This window comes from Buteo buteo, chromosome 9 (assembly GCF_964188355.1).
Source record: "Buteo buteo chromosome 9, bButBut1.hap1.1, whole genome shotgun sequence".
In the NCBI taxonomy this organism is placed as follows: Eukaryota; Metazoa; Chordata; class Aves; order Accipitriformes; family Accipitridae; genus Buteo; species Buteo buteo.
In genome coordinates, this window is record NC_134179.1 from 36095917 (window position 1) to 36116359 (window position 20443).

At 39.7% G+C, this 20443-nt stretch overlaps 2 protein-coding genes across 3 annotated transcripts in view; both read right to left on the reverse strand.

The window, feature by feature from the left end:
• Positions 1 to 2285: 2285 nt before the first annotated feature.
• Positions 2286 to 12181, reverse strand: SOD2 (superoxide dismutase 2). Its single transcript, XM_075036053.1, has 5 exons — positions 12040 to 12181; positions 10704 to 10906; positions 6726 to 6842; positions 4181 to 4360; positions 2286 to 2800 (listed from the first exon to the last, which is right to left on the reverse strand). Exons 1-5 carry the CDS (start codon positions 12066 to 12068, stop codon positions 2655 to 2657), a joined length of 675 nt encoding a protein of 224 aa, XP_074892154.1. The 5' UTR covers positions 12069 to 12181; the 3' UTR covers positions 2286 to 2654.
• Positions 12182 to 16145: 3964 nt separating this feature from the next.
• Positions 16146 to 20443, reverse strand: part of WTAP (WT1 associated protein) — a 28621-nt gene continuing 24323 nt past the window's right edge. Inside the window, exons 7-8 of one of the 2 annotated variants that reach the window (XM_075036054.1) lie at positions 18669 to 18823; positions 16146 to 16741 (exon numbers count right to left, since the gene is read on the reverse strand). In XM_075036054.1, the coding sequence (XP_074892155.1) occupies positions 16158 to 16741; positions 18669 to 18823 (739 nt within the window). In that variant the 3' untranslated portion in view covers positions 16146 to 16157. The remainder of the gene's footprint in view (positions 16742 to 18668; positions 18824 to 20443) is intronic. The other variant, XR_012651688.1, reaches the window with a different exon arrangement.

The following is a 20443-nucleotide window of genomic DNA, read 5'->3' on the forward strand; positions in this document are numbered from 1 at the left end:
GTTGCGTCTCACACTACTGGCTTTAAAGCCTCAGCAAGACTGGTCCTGTTTGAGGAGCTCTCCATGATTTACCTCCTCACCACCTGGAGTTAACTCAGGCTTCCTCCATAGCTTAAGTATTCCGTTCCAGAGCACCAGTGTATAGGCACATTTACCTCTCTGTTCTTTAAGAGCATGCAGTACCAAGAAGATGCCCAACATACACATTACAGCACTCGCCAACAAAGCCCTGCCTCAGCATTCACTCATTATGAGGAGGAGCACTCCACTACGGATTTTTGATCTCTGCTATGTAGTATTTCACCATATCATATAGTCTTGAATAAGGAAAGGAAAAAAAAGACTCCGCTGTTTCCTTCATCTTCAGGCAGATTCCACTGTAAACACAACATGCCTCCTCTGTACTTTGAAGGTACTTCTGGAAAGTAAGAAACAAAGGATCTTCTTCATATCTGAAGTGCCTGTTCCTCTAAAAAAATGCCACTGCTTCACCCCCACTCAATCCACCTTATCTGCAGGATTTCAGTAAACTGAAGTCTGACAACTAAAACCTAAGTAATGGCCTTTACTAATCCAGATACCAACCCAACTTGCTTAAATTAAGCTTTGTATCTATAGCTAGCTACACATGATTTACAAGTTATGGTAAATACTGTTCCTTTCTCTCCCTAATAATTATCAACAATATTAATACTAGTTACAGAGTTGATTAAGTCCTTAAAAAGGACTTGCCTCAATGGTCTTGCAACAGGAATATTGTGGGCTACATGATGTATCTTGCATTAATTTAAACATTCTGAAGTGCTTTGAAGGAAACACTCAAGGACAGAGGCTGGGAACTTTAAGTTAGGAAGATGGGTTTCAAAATAAAACTGATCACCTCAGTAAATAATTACAGCAAAGATTTCATTTTGAATTGCTACCTAGGAAGTATAATTCTTTCTGCCAGAAGCTTCTATTGGGGAAAAGAAAAAAAAAATCTATGTGATACTAGTGTTTACTCATCAAGACTCAGGCTTCCTCTCTAAGAAGAAAAGCTGAGCATAGTTTGTGAGAGACTTTATTTACCAGCTCCCCAGACTTGCAGAGGATTTTGCAGATAGCAAGAATATGGATGCTTCAGTAGGCTTTTTTTTTTTTTTCAAATTCAAGTCAAAAGCTGCCAGACTGATTACCAATAATCTTACTTTTCTTCATCACTGCTCTCACCCCCTCAGAGGCAAACCACAGATATGAGGGAGGATGCTACAAGTTTTAAACAAGATTATAAAGCAATTCAGATGTAAGCAGAAGCTCAAGCTGCATATCCGAGATGCGAACTAGACCTAGAGAAAAAATATCCCACAGCAGAAAAAAAAAAACAAACCCACACTTTAAATGTGAAATAAGCCACGTTTGCACAACTCGCTCTCATTCACAACAGAGATTATCTCACCAGACACAGCTTTGGTTAGTGACTAAAGACTTTTCCTATGGTGGTGGTAGTTTCTCTCCCTCCATTTGCTAAGGAAAGGCATTTCTTTCTTCTTCCTTCTCCCGTTAATCTTAATTAATACTTGAAAACAGCAGCCTAGCAGTACAGTAATGTACCCCTATTCCTTGTTTCCCTGAGAATCCATCTTGAACTTAAAGAGGCATACTGAGAAAGCTCAAAGAAAACTTACACACAAGGTACTATGTATACCCAGCAGCATCCAGTCTAAAATCCTTGCAACAAAACTAGCAAAAAAACCAAAACACACCAAACATTTCTTGTATTTTTTAAGACCTTTTGGGCATGCTCCTTTATACCAGACAGTACTTCATTCCCGCCTCAAGCATTAAGTTTAACCTGTTACAACTGCTTCAGGAACACAGCTATGCAGAGACAATTTAGACTTGATATATGCATGTAATCAGTCCCTTAAGTTAAAGGATGTTTTAGGATACACTTGAATAGCTAGTATGAAATGAGTATCACATGCTCTCATTCAGTACCTATATGAACAATTTAGCCTGACCCAGTACTGTAATCTCTTGCCCAAGGTAACACCTCAAAAGCTAGTGCATCAGTGCAATACGTGAAAATCTTGCGTAAGAGATCCAGGAACAGGTAGGGATGACTGAAGACAGTCAAATCAGGCAGGCACAGCAACGCCTATTTCCCACGTCACCCATCTTTCTAATATGTAAGAAGCTCCATAGCCTGTAATACAACAAATTTAAAAAGGTGTTTCTCTTCTCCATTCATTTTTAAATAAAGTAACTGGACCAGCTATTACTAAAAATTAGTCTCTTACAGACAGTTATAGAAGATTCTTGAGTTTTATTTGTTTATAGCAACATTAGTACATGTTTCCACTTAGGTATTTTAGTGCAACAAGGAAATCCATTACCTCACTAAGCTTCAGCAAGGTGATCTATGTTTCTACATGCAATGGAAACAATTAAAGTGTCTCCCTTTGTTGCACAACAGTTTAAAACTTCAAAAATCTAAGTAAATACCTCTCAGAATTACACAAGCAGACACTTTGCTTGATTATGAAATGCTTTGGTTGGATGAGCTAAGTGTTTTCTGCAGTAGAGCAATTCATTTGTAAGCCACGGGCACTACTACAAGAGTGGTATCAGAGTAGAAGTGGTGACATTTTAGTAGTCTGTACAAGAATTCCACTCTACTTTTTGCAAGTTGCATATCTTGAAGATACATTCTCCCAGTTGATCACATTCCAGATGGCTTTCAAATAATCAGGTCGAACATTTTTGTACTGAAGATAATAAGCATGTTCCCATACATCGATTCCTAGCAAAGGAATAAGACCTGTAAAAAAAAAAAAACCACACAATAAATTTTGTAAATCTATGAAATCATGCTTTACATGTAAAGTCTTATATTGCATCCCCAAGTTGTACCCAATTTCTGAGTCTCTATCTGCAGGGAGATAAAAAGCTCTCCAGCACATAAGTGCTTACTGCAACATTTTACAGAACTTTTTGTTCCACACACACACACACACACACACAATTAGCTCTTTCAGTTTATGCAATAAGATAAACACCTATGAATACTCTAGAACTGCCTTGAAGACATAACTGAAACCAGATACAGTGATTTTTGAAAAGTTTACATCTTTTGCAGTTATGCAAACATTTTCATGAAATGTTACACCATGAAGGAGTCTCTTGCTATGCCAGTTTGCTTGCAATATTTTCATTACAAGTTATTCATTAAGTGTCTAATTACTTTCCTTGCTTTTGTGCTAAATATCCTTCTCACTGTCTTTTTAATGGGGAGTTTTCATGGGGGACAGGGGTGAAGTTTACCCCCATTATGCTGTAAGTGCCTATACTAAAATTATTTTTTTTTTCCCCTACTGAGAAGCAATACAGGGACTGCTAACAATACATGAAATTCCTTGCCATTCTCTATGAATTGTACAGAACATCTTTTAAAGATATCTGCAATATGATTTGGACAAAGAGCCACTGCAGGCAGCATTCTTATTGGCCATGATCTCTTCCTTCTGTGGAGGGTGTCCAGCCTGTCATCATCACTTCCATGTCTCTCTAAGCAAGTAAAAATCTCTTCAGAAGGGATCATTGCTAGTATTATGCCGCTTGCCTAGCTGTAAGATTTATCCACATCCAAGGTTGATTTAATTGATACTCATTGCTTCCTTAATATTGGCGAAGAGTAGATTATAAATGTCCCCTTTTAAACCCAGCCCACAGAGTAACAGGAGTTATTATGTACACCTTCCCCTCTCCTGTTGCCTAGCCTACACTGACAGTTCTGTGAATAGCCCCTCTGCCAGAGAAAACAATCTAAAGGCAAGAAGCTTAATCTTCCTTGACAGAGGCAAGCTACTCCAGTTTACTCAAAAATAATCCATAGGAGCCTAAGCTAAAACTATTGTCTAAGAGAGAGCACTTTCACAATATGCCCCATCTATTTCCCCTTGGACTAGACAGATGTCAAACCCTACTGCTCCTCACAGTTTTTAAGTCCTGCTTTACTAATGCTGTTTTAAAAACTGCAACTGTTTTTCACTTCTGCTAGTAGTGATATTCAGTTTTCCAGCCCTATCTATCCAGCAATTTCTTTTCAATTCAATTTGTCCACAAACCCCTTTTCAGATCTCATACACTTGCCTATGAAATCTACAAAGAGAGAAGCAGAAGGGAAGGAAAGAAACCTGACCTGTTGTTCCTTGCAAAGGGTCTTGATTTGCACAAGCTGCTATTTGTAGGCGGCCCTGCTCTTTGTTATAGCCAAGCCACCCCCAGCCTGATCCTTGAACACCAACTGATACAGCTGTCAGCTTCTCCTTGAAACTTGCAAAGGAACCAAAGTCACGCTTGATGGCTTCCATCAATTCTCCTTTAAAAAAGCACAGAAAGATCACAGAATGTCAGGCACTTAACATCTTTCAATTTCCAGATATCACCTGGAAATAGAAGGAAAGAAGATCAGAAGCATTTGGGCCCTATGCGAAGAAAGTATCTAGACAAACAGAGTAGTTGCATCATTAATTAACAGTTCTGTCCCAACCTGCTTAAGAGGGCAAACAGACTGGAAAGAAATTAGTGCAGTAGTCAAATGTGCTGTCCTCAAAGACACAGTCAGGGTGCTATCAACTGGACATTCAGGAGTTGACACTCTTGTCTAAAAGCAAAGTGAACACCACAGAAGACTAGCAAAGAAGGTAAGAAGCTAGTCTGCATACCTAGAAGAACAACACTAAGTGGCTGTGGTTTCTTTGTCTTCATACAAAGAAATATTTGGACATCTTTGGTATCACTATAATAAATATCTCTTATGATGTGTAAGTTCAAGCACTCCCCTCAGATTTTAGATTTACATCTGCTTCTACAGTTAGGTAGTCTATTTGATATGGGTAAGTAGGCTCCATGATTAGATCCCTTTTTATTAAGATAAACTGTGCTGGGGCAAAGGGAACAGAAACTAGGATTTCTTAGTGTAACAATGCGCTGTCAAACTACTTCCTTTCCCCTACACCCTAGCACACTTGTAGTTTTCAGATACTTAAGTGTTTGCTCAAAACCTGAAGGTGTCTACACTCCTTTCTAATTAGCATGTTGTGCTGGTTTTGGCTGGGATAGAGTTAATTTTCTTCATAGTGGCTAATATTGGGTTATGTTTTGGATTTGTGCTGAAATCAGTGTTGGTAACACAGAGATGCCTTCGCTAATGCTGAGCAGTGCTCACACAGAGCCAAGGGCTTTTCTGCTCCTCACCCCACCCCACCCCACCAGTGAGTAGGCTGTGGGGGCACAAGGAGTTGGGAGGGGACACAAACAGGACAGCTGACTGCAACTGACGCAAAGGATAGTTCAGACCATATGGTGTCATGCTCAGAATATAAAGCAGGGGGAGGAAGGAGGAAGGGGGGGACGACACACGCACTTTCAGAGCAATGGCATTTGTCTTCCCAAGTCACCGTTATATGTGATGGAGCCCTGCTTTCCTGGGGATGGCTAAACACCTGCCTGCCCATGGGAAGTGGTGAATGAATTCCTTGTTTTGCTTTGCTTGCACATGTGGCTTCTGCTTTACCTGTTAAACTGTCTTTATCTCAGCCCACGAGTTTTCTCACTTTTACCCTTCCGATTCTCTCCCCCATACCACCAGGGGAGAGTGAGCGAGCAGCTGTGTAGGGCTTAGCTGCTGGCTGGAGTTAAACTACAAGACGTGTAAGAATACTTCATACAGCGCAATGCTGGAGAACTCTTCATTCCTTCCACCTTTGGACAGATGGTTTTGAAAATCTCTTGGCAATAGGTGCAAGTGCATCTTAAGACAGGCTTTAGCAGGCTTCCTACAAAAGCCTTGAACCATTCAGTTCATACTGAAAGATGACATTTCAGACTTGCTGACTTTCACAGAAACTTCACAGAAATTGGGAAACAAAAATCAAGGCTTTAAAGCATCTTTTCTGAGAATGTCATCTGACAACAAGCTCTATCAGAAATGGACTGGTATCAGAACTGCTTGTTGAAATTTCAGCATCAAAGCTTCAAAACTTTATACTCCATTCTTAACTAGATCATCTTCAGAGCATCTTTGTACTTCCATGGTAGAGTCAAAAGTCACAAGCAGATGTCACCTGTGAAGGCTGAACTGGAGTACAAAGCACCTGAAGCCCACCAATTTACAGACAGGCACATAAACCTCATTCAAAAACCCTCAAGTTTATCACAATAGCTTTTGTGAGATCTGTACCATAGGGCCTTTACCTTTAATTGTAGGTCGCTTGTAGATAATCACTACTCTATCCTCCCGAAGGGGATTTCTTCCTTTAGGCTCTAACTGCTAACCTATCCCTATTCAAATTGCAGCATAAATCCAGCCACTAAGTTGGGTGGTCTGCAGCACATTTCCTCCCTTCCTGTGAACCAAGTACATATGGTAACTTAATTAGCATAGCTTTGTACAACTGTTTTCTCTTATGAAGATGGAAACGACAACATACAGCAGTAGCCAAGTATTTTGCAGCGTACACATAATCAGCTTTAGAAATGAAAAGTACTTAGTTAGCTTTTTACATTCTTGGCTTGCATCCAAAAAAACCTGAACTCCTGAGAATTGTGGTAACTGTCATACAGAAAGGCAAATTAACTCTGGAAAATAAAGATCCTTTAAGATTCTTTCAAAGACACACAAGATCATCAGTTCTACTGGTCAGTTAAAACTGATGCAATAAATCATTGTAACAAGCACTTACCTTTAGGCTCTCCTCCTCCATTAGGAGAAAGGTTTGTCCAGAAGATGGTGTGATTGATATGACCTCCACCATTGAACTTCAGTGCAGGCTGAAGTGACACCTGAGCTGTAACATCACCTAAGGATGCAGAAGATAAAAATACATAGATAAATGAAAACATCATCATCACCACAGTAGTCACTAAGTTGCCACTAGGCCTCCATCAATCTCCAAAATCTTTAAGTCTCACTAGCCTATAACATGTCTATGGAAAACATAAGGCTTGTGACTGTTACCCACTTTTTTTGGAGGGAGGTACTTGCAGGAAGAGATAGTGACCCAGATTTTACTCCACATGACAGAACCCTGCATCTCAAATCAAGATCAGACAGCCCTGTATGTCCTCCTGCTCCACAAAATGTCATATTTCTTAAAGAATTCACTGGTGCCTTGTGCCTCTGAATGGTGTTGCACCACTTCAACACAAGTGTTTTGAATGCTATTTTACCTTTTAAAAGAACTGAAACATTTCAAAGGTTTTTGAAGCTTTCTCCACCACTCCAATACATTCTCTAACAAGAAATCAGTGGGGGCAGCTGTTTCCTCCACACTCTCTCAGGAACGAGTGGTAGAAATCTTCCTATAGCAGTAATGAGTCATCTTAACACAGACCTTCAGGCAAGCCACAAAGCAGCAGAACACCTGTTACTAAGGTTTTAATATAGGATTTCATGTTCTCAGCATCTCCTCATACGCTTCAGAAACTACAGACAGGTACAGGACTGGAACAAGGCATCCAAAGCAGTTAGTAAAAACACTATTTGCTGAATTCAGGTATCAGGTTAAGGATGAGACATCTCTTGTACCCACTCAAATGGCATCTTTGGGACATTTTCCTTCAATTTTGCATGCCTTAATGACACTTTTAAGTTCACCCAGAGCATACAGCATATCACAAGCCAGAAATCCAAAAATAACCCAGAATGTCTTTAAAGTCATCACTCTTTATTCCACTATTCCTTAGAGGAACCTATTCCTCAGGACCACTGAGAACCAGAGATGGCATTTGACCATTGTCCTTAAAACACAGTATTTGTGGTGCTGTCAGATCAGTCGTCCTGAACTTTGCACTGGAAAGGGCAATGGGAAAAAAAGTAACTTGCCCTTAAGTTACAGCGAAAGTATCCTTGAATTTATTTGTATACAGAGTCCCCGGCCTTTGCTCCAGCTTACCACACTCCTCAACATAGCTACAGAGGACAATTCAGTAAACCATGACAGGCAGCTTAGAGGTGCTCAAGAGACCAGTCAGCTCAGTTTCACAGTCTACGGAGTCCTTTGTTTCCTTCTAAGAGCAGTTAAGTAAAGCACTACAAGTCACATGACAGTCAGAAATGAACAGGGAAAACTGTGGTAGGCACAAGTTTTCACTGAAAATAAGTTTCAAGTTTATACCCTTCAAGTAGCAAATCTTGCATGTTTTGATGGACCAGCAACCAGAACCAGCTTATGCTGAAACAAAGTCCTCTGCTGCACCCTATCACAGAAGTGCATACCCATTTTCAAATGAGCTGACAACATAAGCCAATGGGACTCACCTCAGGACAACTGTTACTTGAGTTTTCTAAGCAGATATAGATAGGTGAAGAACATGTTAAAGATAATCTGAAGAGAATACTTTACTTTCTATTGCTTAACAAAAGCCATTGAGAAGGTTCTGTTATCCAGAAGAGAAATTAGATAGTGATCAGACACGCTATGTAACCCAACACTGAAATGCAGCACAAAAACATTTTTTATCATGCTCAGTTTTTAAGTATGGAAAAAGAATGACAATACTGAGAGAATGAGGTGGCAGTTCAGGCTTTTACCTTTCCTAAAGCCTGGTCTTAGAAGTTTTTCTAATGAGGGTCAAAATACTACACATAGTAAGCTAGGATACCAGTTAGAAAAAAAAAAAACCCACACACTCACAAATATCTCAAGCAAGTATTTGTCTGCTTTGGTGTGCACAACCACCACCAATACATCATCCATTTGCAAAATAATGCCTACAAAATCCCTAAGGAAAGATTAACCTCTACTTCTAGATAGACGATTTCCAACAGCAAGCGACGAGACACTATCAAAGGACAGTATTTTTAAAAAATACCTCAAAGGATCCACAACACTGCAGGTGTTTCTGCTAACTGGAAATTCCACCACCATTAGTGGCTGAAGCCTTGGTCATTAAACAGCATTAGTAACAGCAGCAACAGATACAGTTTTCTTATAGTTCATGTTCCCTCCTCAGCTCCATTTGCACTGATTAAATCACCGGAATACAACTTTCTTGGATCCACCACTGCAGGACAACAGCAGCCAATCATGACTGCCTGATTCTTAATCAAATGTCATTTTAGTTCATTAATTTAGACTGTAGAAGTTATTGTTAGGCTTACTTAGGCACTTGAAAATCTCTAAACTTTCGTAGGTAATGAACATTCTCTATTCAAGAACACTGGCAATTATCAAGGGATACAGGGTTCAAGTTTACTCAGATACTGACAATTCTCACTTTCATCCATGGCCAAGCAGTTAAATTACACTGTGAAGCCATGTGGCAACCAGACAGAACTGAGTCTATACAGTAATTACTTCTCATAGGTAAATTGGTATTCTTTAGAAAGATCATCATACCAGAAAAAAACTCAGAAAATAATTCCACCTTCTGTTGTGGTTTAACCATGCAGCCGCTCACTCACTCCCCCGCAACCAGTGGGATGGGGGAAAGAATCGGAAGGAAAAGGGTAAAACTTGTGGGTTGGGATAATAACTGTTTAATAGAACAGAAAGGAAGAAACTAATAATCATAACAATAATAAAATGACAACTGATGCCCAGTTAGCTCCTGAGCAGTGATCCCCCCAGGCTAACTCCCTCCAGTTTACATACTGGGCATGACATCACATGGTATGGAATACCCCTTTGGCCAGTTTGGGTCAGCTGTCCTGGCTGCGTCCCCTCCCAACTTCTTGTGCCCCTCCAGCCTTCCTCCTGGCTGGGCATGAGAAGCTGAAAAAAATCCTTGATTCAGTAAAAGCACTACTTGGCAACAACTGAAAACATCAGTGTGTTATCAACATTCTTCTCATACTGAAGCCAAGATATAACGCTATACCAGCTACTAGAAAGAGACTTAACTCTATCCCAGCCAAAACCAGGATACCTTCTTAAAAAGAAGTACATGTTATTTCACACATTTTCATCAGTCCAACTGAAAGATCTGAAAAAAAGTATTTTGTGTGTTTCAGTGTAGTCCTGCTACAACTGTAAAGTCTTCATAAAAGTCAGTATATCTCAGGATTCAATTTGAGATCTTAACAAAAAATTCCATGAAGGGTTGCTAAATATTTTAGTGTCTCACACTGGCATGTGACCTAAATGACCCCTGAATCTGACCCAATGGTACAACTGACACCCAAATTCAGATCTCTTCACTGGGTGTTGTAAACAGTAACTGCACATTTGTCTTACCTCCATTTGTAGGCACCTAAGATTATTTCTCAAGAATCAGCAGAGCATCTGATGTGAAAACCATCAAGGTGCACAAATTTTACTTTATATAAGTTTGTTACTAACCTTTCATCACAAAGTATTTGTTTAGTAAAATGACTGCAATTTCGTATTGACTCAGTCTTTGGTTCAAGTTACTAATGTAAATAGCACTAAATCCACAACAATCAATGAATTATCTTCCAGTTTTACAGTACTCCAGAGAACAGAATTCATGCTTTTTAGTTATATCTGGTTTCCAATTATCAGCACCACTAAAACTTACAATGAAATCTTGTTCCTAGTAATATCTCACTTTATTTAAAAAAAAAAAGCTTGAATTACATAATCCGAAACTTTTAAAAGAAAGTATTTCTCCTGAAAAGAAAGGCTATCTATTTTTTTCTCCTGTATCATCTATGTCAACAAGCTTCCATCTCATCTGTTGACTGTGGATATACAAACCTTTTGCCAGTGCCTCTCTGTATTTCTCCTCTGCAACATTCAGGTTGTTCACGTAGGTGGCATGATGTTTGCTGTGGTGCAGCTGCATGATCTCTGCGTTAATATGAGGTTCCAGAGCACCATAGTCATACGGCAGGTCAGGAAGAGTGTGCTTTTGCCTAGAGACCAAGCATCCCAGTGGTGCTATCAACTTGGCACTGCTTCTAGAGAAGAAAAAACAGAAGGGAGTAGTCTTATTCAGTACTTCAGCTTTACCACTGAAGCAGACTGAAACCATGACTGTTATGATCAGCTGCTTTAAGTAAATGGGGTGGTATCTTAGGTAAAGAAGTCAAATTTCCATTTTTCAAGAGCTCAAACCAAGCACACTCTGTAGCTTAATTGCAAAGATGAATTCACATAAAGGTCACAGATACATGGCTTCGCAAAACAAGCCCCCCAAGCCACTGTAAAGTCACATACCCTCCCATGCATGCAGGCAAGGCAAAGCTGCGGATAGGAATGGAAAGCCAGCGGGTAACGGGCTGACATCCAAAGCTTCACCTAATCTTTACTGATTAAAAACAGAAGCCAAGATGTCCCTGAAGTGTCCTTCCCTCACTACCCGCAAGGTCTCTGTACAGAAAAATAAAAAGGCTGAAAAACCTAGTCACCAGGTTCCCAGGCCTGAACCTCTCTAGCATTAACATCAACACATGTGCTTCCCTGTCCCTACGGTGGGTACTGCGAAACCACACGCTGCGTGATGACAGCGCAGCCGCAATGTCGGGAACAGAAAACCACGCATGTTCTGGTTACCCTTCCCCATTTTAACATCTCGCACTTGTCACAAGACATGACAATGACCACGATGAAAGGAGAACCACTGGGCTGGAGGGAAGGTCAACTCCTGAAGCCCTTTTACGTTTCGCTGGTGACCTTGTCGTAAACCAGGGACAAATCAAGAGCAAAACCCTCGGGGCCCTGAAAAGCGGCCGAGTGCGGCGACCCTGCCTAGCAAAGCCGAGAGGATCTGGCAGCAGCATATCAGGCGACAAGAGTCCCTCGGCGGAGGGTGAGGGCAGAACCGCCAGCAGCCCCCCGGCCGCGCCGCTGCCCGCCCCGGCGCCGAGCCCTCCGGGGCAGTCGGCAGCAGCGCGACCGCCTTCCTCCCGAAATGGCGGGGAGGCGCTGAGGGGCAAGGAGGGGGCGACCCCACCGCCGTCGCCTCCTCCTCCTCCTCCCCTCCCGCCCACCGCTCGGCCGCGGAGGGCGAGGGCGGTCCGGCCGCCCGCCTCACGCTGCGGGGCTCGGACCGACATTACGCTCCCCCAGCCCTCCGCGGCGCAGCTCTCACCTGCCCGCCGAGGCAAAGCGGCACAACATGGCGGCTATCTCGCGGGCGGACCTCACACCGACGGCGCAACCGCGTCTTCGCCCGCCTCCCCTCCAGTGGAGGTGGCGCCGATGGCGGGGCGGGCGGTGCCGAAGGCGGGCAGCTGCGGAGGGCGGGCGGGCCGAGGTTCGCCGAATTGCAGTTGACACAACGCTGCAGTCACCCGATTTCTTCAAATGGAGAGAAATGCCTTTTTTTGAACAATCTATGTAGCGCAGTATTATAAACAGAACCACTATATAAAGCCGTTATCTTAGAACTCAGGCCCTCAGTCCTGCAAGCCGAGGTGAAGTGCCGCTGAGGAGGACTCTACCAAGCAGAAAAATGCCTGCCAGGAGCTTCTGCCTGTAGCGTGGCTGTGGGGCACCAGACGATAGGGCAGCACCAGGCAGCTGTATTAAGCTCTGAAAACCTGCCCGGCGAAGACATGTTTCTGTCAGTTTACTGACAGGACCAGCAGCACTAACAATTACTTTTTCAGCTATTTTGTCTGACTTGTTTTGGTTCATTCCTGTTCTTTTCCTCATTTTTGTGCACATCTTGTTTCCCAACACCTGTTTTCCTCCTGGTAGCAATTCAAACGGCCTTTAGTGCTGATGAAAATCCTTTGTTTGGGTACCTTAACCCCATCAGCTAAATAATTGGTATAGTTAGTGCAAATGAGTTCAAAGACCCATTAAAAATTGGTTCTCCAGAAAGGTCAGTGAGGAGAACTCTCCCCTCAGAGTTAGGAGGAACTCTGCAGACAAGACAAGCAATAGGTAAAACTTGAATTGTATGGAAATCATCTCTGCTACCACAAAACCCTCAATCTTTTGGGTTTTGTCTTTTTCAGTAAACACCGATATTCTAAGATCTTGCAGAACTCACATTTACCAGACTATAAAAACACAAGTTACAAAAAATCAGTAGGGGTTAGGTCTGAACAACCTTGTTGAAAATAAATCACCTTATCTTGGAAATTGCCAGGAAATCCACCTGGAGAGACCCACACAGGCAATCTCAGCCCACAGAGAGGCACAGTACAATAGCATGTGTCCATCCCCCTGCTTCTTGACAGACACGAGAAAACAACATTAATTTAGTCTCACCTATCAGCCAGCAATACTCTCTGGAACACTGAGCAGTGAAAATAACTGCTTTATCAATAGATATGATAAAAGATGAATTGTTCAAAATCAACAGGAGATTTGGAAACAAGATTTTCCCCCAAAAGCTGAAAATATATACAGCAAGATTTAAGCTGTATCTAATTTTAAAAAGGTATGTTGTATTTATTGGTGATCAATAAAATGTAGTTGGTTCATTTTAACAAAAGATGACATTTAAGATTATTAAATGTCATAATAGGCACTGACAGCCAGTCAAGAACATGAGTATTACAGGTTTTAGCATTTCTGTATGTATTATACTGCAATTCACTAATGCTTTGGACTAAGCGTTTCATGAAAGCAAGTCAATTATATGATGCATTTTGTTATTAACTGCTGCAGTTGCTGGGTTGCTTTCATTTTGAAAAAAAATCAAACAAATGAAACACCCAAGCCTGCTTATTTAGAAGATACCCTCTAAGCACAAAATGACAACAGGAATGGCTTACCTTGCCTTACAATTATTTTCTTTCAACAAGTTAAGCTAACTTCTAGTCTGAGGGTATAACTTGTATTTATAATTTTTTTTAGCTCTTCAGCTAAGCTATGATTTTTTACCATTTAAAAATTAAGTACCACAGACTCCTGAGAAAATTAAAATCTTTGTATGAGGTTTTAAGACACGAATGTCCTATAGTAACTGACAGATTTTAAGTAGCAAGTTGTCACCACCTGAAAGCTATGCATATTTTTTAACCTCAGCACAATTAATGGCAGTTACTGTAACTCCAAAGATATTTTATAGCCTCCTAATTCCTTACACTAGGCAAAAAGATGTCTACCATCTTCTTGGCATGAGTTGCTTTCGTATTTCAGACTGAGATTTGAACCACAACCACAGATTTCCCCTCAAGGCTTTTCACCATCTGTATTACCAAACAAAGCCATTGTTAGAATCTATTACCAGCATTTTAAGCTTCTTACAAATATTATATTCTACTACGTACAGGATCCAGGATGTACATATACACACACTATGGATAATCAAGCAATACAATACCAACCCCAAATATAAACCACCAGCAACCACAGATATAGATCACCATCAAGGATTTTTGTAAACTTTGGGTGCCAGATGCTGGTACTTTTTTGTACAGATACTTGTCACTTCCCTTGCATGCATTCAACTAATATCTGCTATTTTTCAGGCAATGAGGGCTAAAGTAATTTTCAAAAAACAACCAGGTATTCCCAATGGAATTTACACTTCCAGTGACAACTACTAAGTGGTTTTAATACATTTAAATGAACCCTATGAAACTAAAATAGCCGTGGTACATGGACTAGCATGTCTCTAACACAGATGACAGCAGCTACTAGTATTTTAATTATATCCATTTGTCTTGGACAATAGTACTGCAGATGCTAATTCTCATGTAATATGCCACTTAAAAATGGTACCACAGAAACCCTTCTATAATCCAGGAATTTATTCTAACTATGTAAATTTGAAACAAATTCAAGTACATCCTAGAACTTTGGAGAAATACTACTTTCAAACCACCTCACTGTTTCCACAGTGAATTGCAAAGCTCTAAGCTATTTACTACTGTTCTACTGACTACATATGAGATAATTTTGTCAGTCATCTGGTAATAAGAAGATTCACAGGTAGAAAAATGTTGAAACTGGACTTAAGTCTACCCAAAAGTATACTAAGTACTTTTATTTCCCCTTTGAACAGTGCTTAAAAGGCAGTGCTTTTTCATCTCCTTGCTTACGTGCTACCATCACTAAACTAGTAGACAGAAAATAAGCACCAGAAATTCAGGTTCTGATTGCTACTGAACAATAAAAGTATGCTTAATTGAAGGTAATTTTTTCATTTTCTGCTCATGTTAAGGAGTCAGTTCCCTCAGGTAGGCATTCAAAACCAACAGGAGTTATACCTGGTTTAAGAGGCTGAATTACTACCCCCTTAAAGTTTTGTAGTTTAATTTGTATGTTTACCTGTTGGATACTTCTAGCTTTTGGGGTTTTGGGGGGCTCTGGGTTTTTTTTTTAATCTTTATAAAAGCCAGGTTCCAACTCAAGGTTTACTTTACTAACTTTCTTTTTTTTTCTTTTTTTTTCCTCTTGTCTGCCAATAAGGACAAAACCTATAGAATAAGCACTCTCAGGCTGGCCTGAAATTAGTATGATAGTACACACCTGTAAACTCTGGGTATTTGGCATAAGCTGTATCAGGTAGGATTGACACAGGAACAAATTCAATAAAAAAAGCAAGTACTGTAAACACACTGTGCATACAAGTAAGCCATGTAAGCCAATGCAGAACAATGAAGAAATTACATTATTAAAAGTTTTTATTTAGGTTTGGTCAGTACAGGTAAGATAATATTGGAGTCACAGAGCAATATGCATAAACAGGATACAACAGTTCTTAAAAACTGAGTAACTATGCACACAATTCATAAACATTCGGTCACCTAAGGAGAAAATGCACAGATGTATGGTGGGAAAAACTGTAATTAACACTGAAACTACTACAGGACTCCTTCAGTAAGTCCATCTTTTAGTGATAAAACTACTGTACTGGGCAAACTTGGCAGTCATAAACCCACAGCTATTATGACAAATCTTGAAGGTGGTATAAGTATAACAGTATGAGTAAGAATGCCCTTACACAGCACAGGTTCTAGATATACACAGATTTGTACAGACATCATTTATGTTATACTTTATGGAAGTAATTTCCATTTCAACTTCACATTAACTCATATAAAAATAACTTGAGCTACACAAACGTCCTTTTAGCAACATTCAACGTAATTAACTGTTAAAATTTCCAAAGTGGCAGAGGTATTGAAGCAAAAAGAAACCCACAAAAAGGCAAAATTGTGACAAGTATGCACTAATTTAAACGGCTTCTGGACAGTATCCTCTCCCAATTTAAATGACACTGTATAAAAATGCTGCAGAAAAATGTTACAAAACTGAACCCTGCACATTTACACTGGAGTCCAAACCATTCTGGACATGACGAGAACCCACAGTTCTGTTACCTTTCATGCTCACTGTTTTCTCCTCTTGAGGATCATGATTGGAGTCTGTGTCATTTGAGTGGTGAGTGAGAGAGTTTTCACTGCCAGTGGGAGAGTCTACACTTTCATACCCAGTACTGAGCTGGTTTATGTAGCTACCACTTCCTCTACCAGTTCTATCTTCAGAGTGGTTGGACAGCTTATTACCATTCCCTGGCGAAGCTGGGAAGTCATCTTCTGTGCCGCTACCCTCCCTATAAAATCCAGGCCCAGACGTCCGCTGGTGGGAGGAGCTACCATTGCTTGGTCCGTTTGCCAGACGGCTGCAATCTTTACCCACAGCCTCTCCCTGGTCTGTGGGCTCAGAAGATGGAGTCCTGCTGGTACCTGGGTTGGAGGCCTGGGACTGCTGCTGCTGGTACTGCGCCAACTGCTGGCGAGTCTCCTTCAACTGCTGCTGAAGAACTAGAATGGTACTCTGCATACCCTCTACCTCCTCATCAAGCTGGATGATGAAGTCATTCAATTCTATGTAAAGAAAACACATTTGTTGCAAATACTTAATAGCCCATATATAGCTTGCATCTCAGACAAAAAATTAAAATCCTGTAACTCAACATTTTATGCCGAAATTTTTCAACAGACTATTTCTCAGCTATCAGGTATGCACTGGTTTTGATACTCTGCCTCTGAAGGAGGAAATGCTTATCATCTACATACTTTCTATACTGTTACTCAGAATATGAGAAGAAATTAACTTCTCAGCAAGAAAGGAGGGTATTTGGAAAACAGCTCAATTCTGGCAATTAATATTTTGCAAGTAGATCCTTGTGTATCTACTTTTAATCAAGTATAAAACCTTAGTAGAAATACTGTAAAATTAACCATGAACCACATCACATCTGTATACAATAGAACTAATAATTACAAAAGCCTATTCAGTGAAAAAAGATTTTAGTCACATTTCAAGCAAGCTTCAGCTCTTACTGTTTTTAATCCTGTAAATCCTGCATAATGTGACACTAGAAGACTTTCTTACCAACAAAACTGTTAACTAATTCCACAGGATTTTTTAGTACTTATGTACCAAGGATTTTACAACTAGGACTGCATTTTGGAGCAAAACAAATTTGACCTGAAAACAGTAAAAGAAACACTGATTCCCTTAGTCTTCAATTCAACTGCACCAGTGATACTGACAGGGCAAATAAAATGCAAACTACTTATTACTGTAAAAAAATTATAAAATTAAAGTATTCTTGCTGCTATGGAAAAAAAATCATCAGGAAAACTGCTATTGCAGGATTATCATCATTGTTCATATGGGAAGAAGCAATAGGAGCTAAAGAACACATCTCAGTTCTGGAGCTTACTTTACTATACCGCATTCAAAAGTGGAAATATTTGAAGAATGTCCACATTTGCTTCAATTATGAACTTGATAAATTTAGATGAAGTGCATTATCTAAATAGCAGTTAAGAAGCAAAAGGGTAACTATTCCAAAACCATGTCATTACAGAAAGAATCATTTACCTTAAGAATTCTAGGTATGATAAAGTATTTTATACTGCTACTTTCTCAAAAATATGATCCTATGGGCAAGGGGGGGAATCTATCCTTAAAAATACTGGATACATCAGACTTAGATAATGCCAAATCAAGTCTATGCTATCTTACAGACTTCAGTTGTAAAACAAACACATATCCAGGTTTGTGTGATGTCTAAATAGCTCATGTTCCAAGACTTACTGTAATAAGATAACGTACTTCGTAACATTCTACCAAAAAACCCACCAATTCTATGCAGAACTCTTAGCTGAAGATTCATTAAATTTGCATTTTCCCCTCCATTTAAATTATGCAAGAGGTCAGAGTTTATAGGTAGAATTCCAACTTAGGTTTACAATGCTGTACAATTTGGACTGTGAAGACAATAATGACATAGTTCATCTGAGTTACCTAAGCGCAACCCCCCCCCACCCCCAAGTATATTTTTCTTATTCTTAGGAATTGTTAAAAAGTTGATTGTTTAAAAAAATAATTTCAAAATCAGAGTGAACAAGAAGCATTCTGTTCTCAGTGCATGCTTAGCTTCATGCAATGTTAACAGCTTTCATCTTACCAATTCACCAATAATGTGTGCCGCCTAAACATGCCCTATTAAATAGCAAGACCTACAGTATGAAATCTGGGAATTTCAAATTCAAATGCTGCATTACTGGAGCTGCAAATCCCACCAGTCCCCCAAAGTTAAGTGTTGTTTGGGGTTTATTTTTTTTCTTTGGGGTCTGTTGTGGTTTTTTTTTTTAATTAAGACTACCAGTGAAGCAACTGTCATATTTTACTTGATACTGCCCTTTCATTCTGGCAAAGACTGTTTTACAGTATGTGCATCATCAGGAAATTAAACTAGAAGTGCAAGGCAACTTCCATTTTCTTAAAAAAATCCCTTACCATCCTGACTGCTTTTAAGTTCCTCACTATATTTCTTCTGTAAAGCCAACTCTGCCTCAAGCTGTGCAATACGTCCTTGGGACAGCTGCCTTCCAAGCTCTTGATTCTCCTGGATAAGCATTCGACACTTCGCCATTAACTTTTTGCCTGTTTGGCTGCAAAGGAAAGAGCCATCTATCACAAAATGAATATAAAACCTTCAGTTATCTTCCTCAATCACAATTACAAACAAAAAGGAGATGCAATTTCTGCATGTCACAATTCAAGGAACATTATGCCTCAACATAATTGTCATAGCAGAAAGTCTCCCTATAGTTACCACATGCTGTTCCAATGCCAGTTGATCTTCTGTCGCTGTCCCATAAAGTGGAAGGCAAGTTTTATTACTGCAAATATGAATAAGCATATTGTTCTTTTTTTGATATCAACATCTGGATTATCAGTATGCACAATCTTGCATGTGCTAATTCTCAATGGAGTTAAATATTTGATTAAAGATGTGCCTTGTAATTCAAAAGATCAAGTACTGCATAAAAATTATACATGTAAGCTGAACTGTAAACAAAAACCTTCTTCATTTATTGTACTAGTAAAATTTAATAATTAAATTTGGGTGAAGAGAAGAAAGTTGTTTGGGGGGAAATATAAAATTCCATGTTAATTTTTCATAGTGACATCCATTTTTCTTTAAGAGGCTTAGACATTCTTTTGAAAGCTGTCCAGGTACTCTTCTTTAAAAAGTTAGATGTCTGTTTTTCAACTCAATTTATATATTTGACAATAACGTACTCAGTCTGTTTCATGATTTCTATGGTCAGCATCTTGCATGGTGAGGATGAAGTAAAATGTAGTTAAAAATTGGCAGGAAATTAAGGAATCTACTTCCTTTAGAATGACAGAATTTGGATCATGAGTAATGAACATTAGGACGTCCAGTTTCTGAAAGAAATGGGAAACCAGCAGGAAAAGAAATTTTGAACTGACAGGATTTTCTTTACTAAATGGGTAATATCACACATCTTTAATCTTCACGATAAAAATGGCATTGTAAAGCATTATAGGAAGTAGTATGCAAATTAATATATAGGCAATACGGCTGACTCCATAAAAGAGAAAAATTAAAATTCTTTAAGATTCTTGGTCTGCCAAAGTCAGGATAGCAACCACAAACAGTTCTCCTTTTAATAGGCTCAGCAACATACTGAAGCTGTTCTCTTTTCTACAGAAGTGTAAGCTCTGCCAAAAAAAGAAAAAAAAAAAGAACCACCCGAACTTGAACAGGTTTATTGTGAATTCAATGGCAGGACTTGCATTACTTTTCAAGACCAAGAAGGTCATTTAATTTTTTGTTTGTTTGCTTTTAAACAAGTGACAAAGATTGAAAGAAATTTTGAGGATTAAAGAGGTAGAACAGGAAATTTCAGCTACAATTCACAGCCACGGTTCTCTCCTGCAACCAAAATACCCAACCAAAAGAATTTAAAATAATAATTTCCTTATCAGCTACCTTTTAAGCATTCAAGCCTTAGACAACTTAAGTTCTGCCAACTCTGCCCCATTTAACATTTTCCGACTGACTCTCCCAAATCTTTCAGATGGGCTGCTCCAGAAGGAATCTGGCTGTGTAAAGTCCTGGAAGCCTGAAACTGCTAAAGGCAGCAACCTGTTTTCTTTCTTGATGTGATGTCCAATGCCAGGTCCTTGAAGTTTAAATTGTGCTGACCTAATACAGTCCAAGTCGCACACTTAAGATGCAAGTTTCCTTAGAGATGTTC

Coding starts and splice junctions, on each gene's coding strand:
- SOD2 (XM_075036053.1), bottom strand. CDS start 12,068: ATGTTGTGCCGCTTTGCCTCGGCGGGCAG. Junction 6,843..10,703: donor CAGAGAGGCACTGGCAAAAG/GTTTGTATATCC, acceptor CTGCATCCTTAG/GTGATGTTACAGCTCAGGTG. Junction 4,361..6,725: donor TGGAGGAGGAGAGCCTAAAG/GTAAGTGCTTGT, acceptor GCTTTTTTAAAG/GAGAATTGATGGAAGCCATC.